This window comes from Acartia tonsa, chromosome 2 (genome assembly GCF_053477335.1).
Source record: "Acartia tonsa isolate MP-2025a chromosome 2, ASM5347733v1, whole genome shotgun sequence".
Taxonomy (NCBI): Eukaryota; Metazoa; Arthropoda; class Copepoda; order Calanoida; family Acartiidae; genus Acartia; species Acartia tonsa.
In genome coordinates, this window is record NC_137261.1 from 54,283,264 (window position 1) to 54,289,323 (window position 6,060).

Consider the following 6,060-nt stretch of genomic DNA (forward strand, 5'->3'; position numbering starts at 1 on the left):
TCGTCCGTTTTTGAGGGGATTAGTTTTCCCCATTATTTGTAAAATCCCGCAATTCGTGTGTTTCACTCGTACCTCCTTCTTTGTACGCGTGAATTTTGGTGCAGGCTAATATGTAGATAATAAAAGCGACGCATAATAACGACCCTATTCCTGTAAGGATGGCTGCTACTACAAGCACTATATGATACCAAGTACTGGATAGAAAATCAACCACCTTATGATACGTTTGAATAAACCAGGAGTCAGTTATTTTTACTTCAAAATTATTGGAGTCTGCGGCAAGTTGGCTGAGGTATAATTCCTCGGCACTTTCTGAGAAATTAGTTTTTTCTAGGCTTTGCCAAGAATGATATAGAAATAAGCTAATCGGTTTATCCATAAGATATTGATTTACATTTAGTATTTGCATACCCTGCCCTTGATTACCAAGGAATTTTCCCTGGTACAAATGTAAGAAAATTGGATTTTCGGCACATTTAGTCGGGGTTAAATGGGTGGTATTAACCAATCTGCGTGAAAATGGTGATATTCCCATAGTCTTATTATTGATTGAAACCGAAAAATGATCCACAAAACAGGGTAAATTTTCTCCCAAAGAAACATTGATTTTAAGACTGTCGCACTGTATTACTAAATCCAGCTCACCGAGCGCCCTAACTAGTTTTTTACGATGAGTCTGAATACTGCTTTTAGACAGAAAATGGTTCTGTAAACAGCGAGTTTCGGGGACAATTAATTTGTTATATTGTTGGTAGGAATAGAAAATCTCTAGTGGTAACATATCATCTTTTTCTTTAGCGTTTAAGAGTGGGAAATATGGTTTTATAGAATTTGTGAACCATACCATTAAGTTATCAATATTAGTTTTGTAATAAAATAATTCGGGAATTAGACTTTCAAAATGTTTTTTATCTTTAAGTTCTAGTGCTAGAGTAATTTGGGGATCGATCACTAGATATTTTTGGGCACCCTGTTCTCCTTCAAATGTAAACAATGAAATATTAAAGATGTCTACCGTTCGCCAAGGAGAAGTGAATTTTTGTGCGCTATCAGTTTTATCATCTGAGATAATTCTATCGTAGCCTAATCTCAGATTGTGATCTAAACAATTGTTTCCCACCCAGTGACTGCCCAGGTAACAGCCCGCTTTTGTTTGTAATAATTCAACAGGCTCAGCCTGGACCCCTATTTGTTTTTCCTCAAATGTCCCAGGGATAAAAATGCCGTTAATGTTTACGCCGTTCCCCTCGCAGGCGGGGTCGATGCCGTTAAGGATGTTGTTGGGGTAAGTAAGTGTCCCGTTTACCAGGAAACGCGTGTATGACATCTGGTGTTCATACACTGAGACTGATTTTCCTTCAAAGTTAAATATTTTAGTTTTGGACATGGTGTAACAGTCTTCATAAGTTACGAGGTTCGGTATCTCTACAAGAGCTGGAGCAGCGAGGTGTATGTGGCTATATCTGCCACAATACCAGTAATGAGTACTGGTTCGGAGGTGGCAACGAATTCCAGGTATAATTTTTCTTTCAACCTTTTGCAGCAGGTGAAATTGTTTTTGTTCAATATTAGTAATATTAAGAAACGCAGCGCATTCAGAGATTTTCAAACGCGGATTTTCGTTTGCTACACATTGAGTCGCATCTATTTGTATTATTTCGGACGCATTTGATTTTGCCAAAATAATAAAAAGCCCCAAGAATCCCAAAATAAATTTACCTCGAGCTCCTGGTGCCTTTGCCAAATGATGCTGCATTTTATTTTTATGCTTCTTGTTTTTCTCTGAAATATGTTAATTAGTTAGTTTTAACATATATTTTTTTTTTGTTTATTTTCGTTATTATACATACGTAGATTAAGCTATATACATTTGCCACCTTGGTTTTATATAATACATTTATATGCATTTTATTTCTTCCTTTTAATTGGGTTATGCAGTCCGATTTGGACATGTATGCGGTTATCCCCCCCTTGTGACCTAGTTTTTCTTTCTTCTTCTAATATATACTTGGGTACTATGCTTTGTTTGTTAACGTTAATAACCTTTTCAGGGCTGGATTGTTTGGGTCTTTGTGCGAAGAAAGAAGCCTCGGACGGGACGGTTTCTTCCAAGAAACTATTTTCGACGTGAATTTGAGGACCGGATGACCGATCTGCGCCAGGGGGTTCTTGGTCTTTGGGCTGTGACTCAAATGGTGAGTTTTTTTCCATTATATCCCCTCCCCCATCACAATCCACCTCCCCCTGGGGTAAATCCTGACTAGTTTCAGGGTTTCCTTCTATAAAATCGTCACCATCGTTATCTAGGTAGGTAAAATCGTCATTTTCCATACCTTTATTATCGTTTATTTCGGTTTGCCCGGTATTATCTATTCTTAAGGTTATTTCCTCAGACGGGACGATTTCCTCAATAGGAAAGACGTTAAAGGAAAGTGTTTCCCCCAATAATTCTATTTTAGAATCTATTTTCCGTATTTTATCTCTACTAACAACTTGGTTAGTTTTTATTGGATTTGATCCAAAGGGACTGAGCTCAAAAAGGGCCTCTGAGAATTTTTTTGTTACAATAAAAGGACCCCCATAGAAAGATTGCAATTTTTTACTGACCCCTATTTTGACTAGGTTAAAAAATGCAAAGACCACGTCGTTAACGAAAAGGGGAGATGAAGCCTTCCTAGATTTATTTTGAAACTCTAAATAAATCTTAGATTTTTTGGAAACCTGTGCAATAATTTCTTCCAAATTTTTTAGGTAGTTCAAGTAAGACCTGCAGTCAATGTCCTGCCTTTTCTGCAAGATTGGAGAAAAGAAATCGAGATTGAGAGTTGGTTGCCTGCCGAACATGAGGTAATATGGCGTATACCCCGTTCTTCTAGACGTACTAGAGTTAATTACAAAAGTGGTCAAGGCTAATTTTCTTGCCCAGTCTTTACTTTCAAATCGGTCATCGGATCTTAGACCTGCATAAATGCTTTGATTATGCCTTTCACATGGGTTACTATTAGGGTTTCTTGGGGGAATAAGTTTAGTTTCGATACCTAGTTCATCCATAACCTTTTTGAAAACTTCCCCAGTAAAATTTGTTCCCCTGTCACTTCTCAATGACCGAAATAAGCCGTAGATGGGTACCACCTGTTCAAGGATGACCTTTACCGTGCTTTCCACGGTGGCGTCCTTGATGGGGTGAGCGATAATATACCTAGAGAATAGGTCAACCAGTATAAATATGTAACGGACATGTTGTCCTTGAAAATAGTTAGGGGTTAAAGGACCGATAAGGTCTACTGACACTTGGCCAAAAATCTCGTGACTAATGGCTGAATGGGTGATAGGTTGCTTGTGTTTAGGTACCTGTCCTATTTTTCTTAGGCAGGTAATACAATTTTTAATGCGTGATTCGACAAACTTATTAATTCCTATAAGGAAGAATCTTTCATTTATCTTGCGTGTTGTTTCGTTAACCCCCTTGTGACCTATACTATTATTATGTGCCAATTCAAAAACTTTATTATATAATCCAATGGGTACGACGGGTCTTTCAATGAATGTTCCATTGCTAAGAGGTTGTCTAAATATTAGAAGTCCTTCCATAACGTATAAATGTTCTATTAATTTAAAAAGGACCTCTTTCCGGCCGGTTAGTTCAGCTTTTTCAAAGCTCGACAGCTTCTTTTTTTCGAATATCCACCTACGAATTTCAGATAATACTTGATCTTTTTGTGTTTCAGATTGCCAAACATTGTTCACACCGACTTCCGAAGCCGAATGTAACTCAAAAATCTGGTCTTGGTATGGGCAATCCTGTTCATAAGGATCCAAGGTAAATGAGCTAGTACATTTTTCACAATCGGTTTCCTTATGTTCTTTGCATAAAAATTGCCCTCTAGATAAATTGTCGGCATTACAATGGTCCCTACCCTTTCGATGAATTACTGTAAAGTCAAAACTTTGGATGAAGTAAATCCATCTTACAGTTACACCATTTATTGTTCCTTTTTGCCATTTTTTGTAATGAACTAAGGAAATCGAATCTGTACGCACAATAAAGTTTCTGAATCTTAAATAATGAAGAAAGGTTTTAAGAACAAATACTAGACATGCTAATTCGCCTTTATAACTTGGGTAATTTTTCTCTGCCCCGTTACATTTTTTGGAACATATTCCAATAATTCTTTCTACCCCCCCCTGATTTTGGCTGAGAATTCCAGCGAAATAACTCGTAGAAAAATCTACGTCTACTATAAAGGGGTTAGGATTATCCCACTGGGGGTAGCCTTTACTTATAGAATTTGAGAACATATTTATGAAATTTTCCCAATCTTTTGATAGGGAATTGGTCCATTCGATAATTTTATCGTTTCTGTGTTCATCTAGGGTACAAGAATTTTTCGCATAGGATGGGAAATAGGCCCTATAATAATTGGAGAAGCCCAGGAAACGCTGGAGTTCCTTGCCTGTCCTGGGCCTGCTCCAATTTTTAATTTGTTCTAAATATTCGGGGTTCATTTTAAGTCCTTGGGAACTGACTATATGACCTAAATATGTACATTCGGATGTGAAAAATTTACATTTGGCTAGATTTAACTTAAGTTTTGCTATTTTTAGGACTCCGAAGAGTTTTCTGAGATGTTTCAGATGTTCCTCAACATTCTTTGAGAATATAATAAGATCATCAAGGTAAGATATTATAAATTCATATAAGCCAGGGATAAGGGTTAGGACTTTATCCATCAAGTGGCAGAAAACACTTGGCGCGTTACACAGTCCAAACGGCAGTTTCTTGAAAAGATACTGCCTGTTAAGGGCTGTGAACGCGGTCAAGTGTTTACTTTCCTTCGAAATGGCTAGCGCATGGAATGCGCTAGTCAAATCGAGGGTGGTAAATACATTACCAGTGCCTAATTTTTCTAAATTACTAGAAATCAGGGGAAGGGGCCAATTAATTTTTCGTGTTACACTATTAAGCGCACGAAAGTCGATAACGAACCTAAGCTTGCCTTCCCCCCCAGCCGTCGGTTTTTTCTTTACCGCAAAGATTGGGGAGGACCACTCGCTGTAGCCCTCCTCAATGACGCCCCCCCTTAGCCAATTTTCAATTTGTTCTTTTAATTTGGCTTCGTATAATGGGTTTAACTGAATGTTTCTAGCCTTAATAGGTTTAGCCCCGGGGATCAAGTCTATTTTATACTGTAAGAGGTCACAGTTACCGATATCGGCATCGTCAGCCGAAAATATATCAAAATGATCAAGGCATAATTTTACTACCTTTTCCTTCATCCCTGGGTTATTTTTGATAAGATCACTATTTTCTAAATCTAATTTTTCTTTAATGAATTTAATTCTTTTAAGAAGTGTAGTTCCTGATAATTCATTTATTTGATTAATACTTTTATTGCAGGAATTTGGGGAATCTGATTCGAATTCAAAGCAATACCCAACTTTAACGTTATCCAATAAGGTAATATTTTTTCCTGCTAAATTAACAAAATTTACCCAACATTCTCCCTTCTCATTTACATTATAAATACCCTCCATAAGCATTAAGCCGTTATGGCTTGTCATTTTAGAATTATTTGGGGATATATACAGCTTCCTATTTTTCTGATGAATAGGAATTGTTATCACCGTTGTATTCCCCCCCGGCAAGAATGTTGTTTTCTTTGCTAATTTTACGCATGTTTTATTTTGTTTTAATGTCCCAGTACCCCCCTTGTTACTCCAATTTATTCCCGGGATAAGGGAGTTTTGTTCCATATGAACATTATTTGTAGGAATTAAGGGTATGTTTTTACTTTCTTCAACTATATTAATTGTTGAATTTTCTATGGGGATTTGCTCGCCAGTGGGGAGCTCAAAGGAGAACTTATCTAATAATAAATTAATTCGATTAACTTTGAGAAATTCATATCCTAGATTTATAATTTTAGACGTCGTTTCAGGGATGTAAAACGTTTCTTCGAATATTTTATCTGACCCATCAAAGCTGAATTTTAAACTTACATGTCCTATGATATTTACTGGTTTTAAATCTACAGACAGAGCGCTAAGATTGGCAGGGGT

At 37.0% G+C, this 6,060-nt stretch overlaps 1 protein-coding gene across 1 annotated transcript; it reads left to right on the forward strand.

Annotated features, from left to right (window-relative positions):
• The first annotated feature begins 1,384 nt into the window (after positions 1-1,384).
• On the forward strand, positions 1,385-5,737 carry LOC145312175 (uncharacterized). Its single transcript, XM_080151362.1, has 5 exons — positions 1,385-1,515; positions 2,052-2,195; positions 2,752-2,847; positions 3,729-3,820; positions 4,606-5,737. The coding sequence occupies exons 2-5, from the start codon at positions 2,145-2,147 to the stop codon at positions 4,679-4,681; spliced, it is 315 nt and encodes a 104-aa protein (XP_080007488.1). The 5' UTR covers positions 1,385-1,515; positions 2,052-2,144; the 3' UTR covers positions 4,682-5,737.
• The last annotated feature ends 323 nt before the right edge of the window (positions 5,738-6,060 follow it).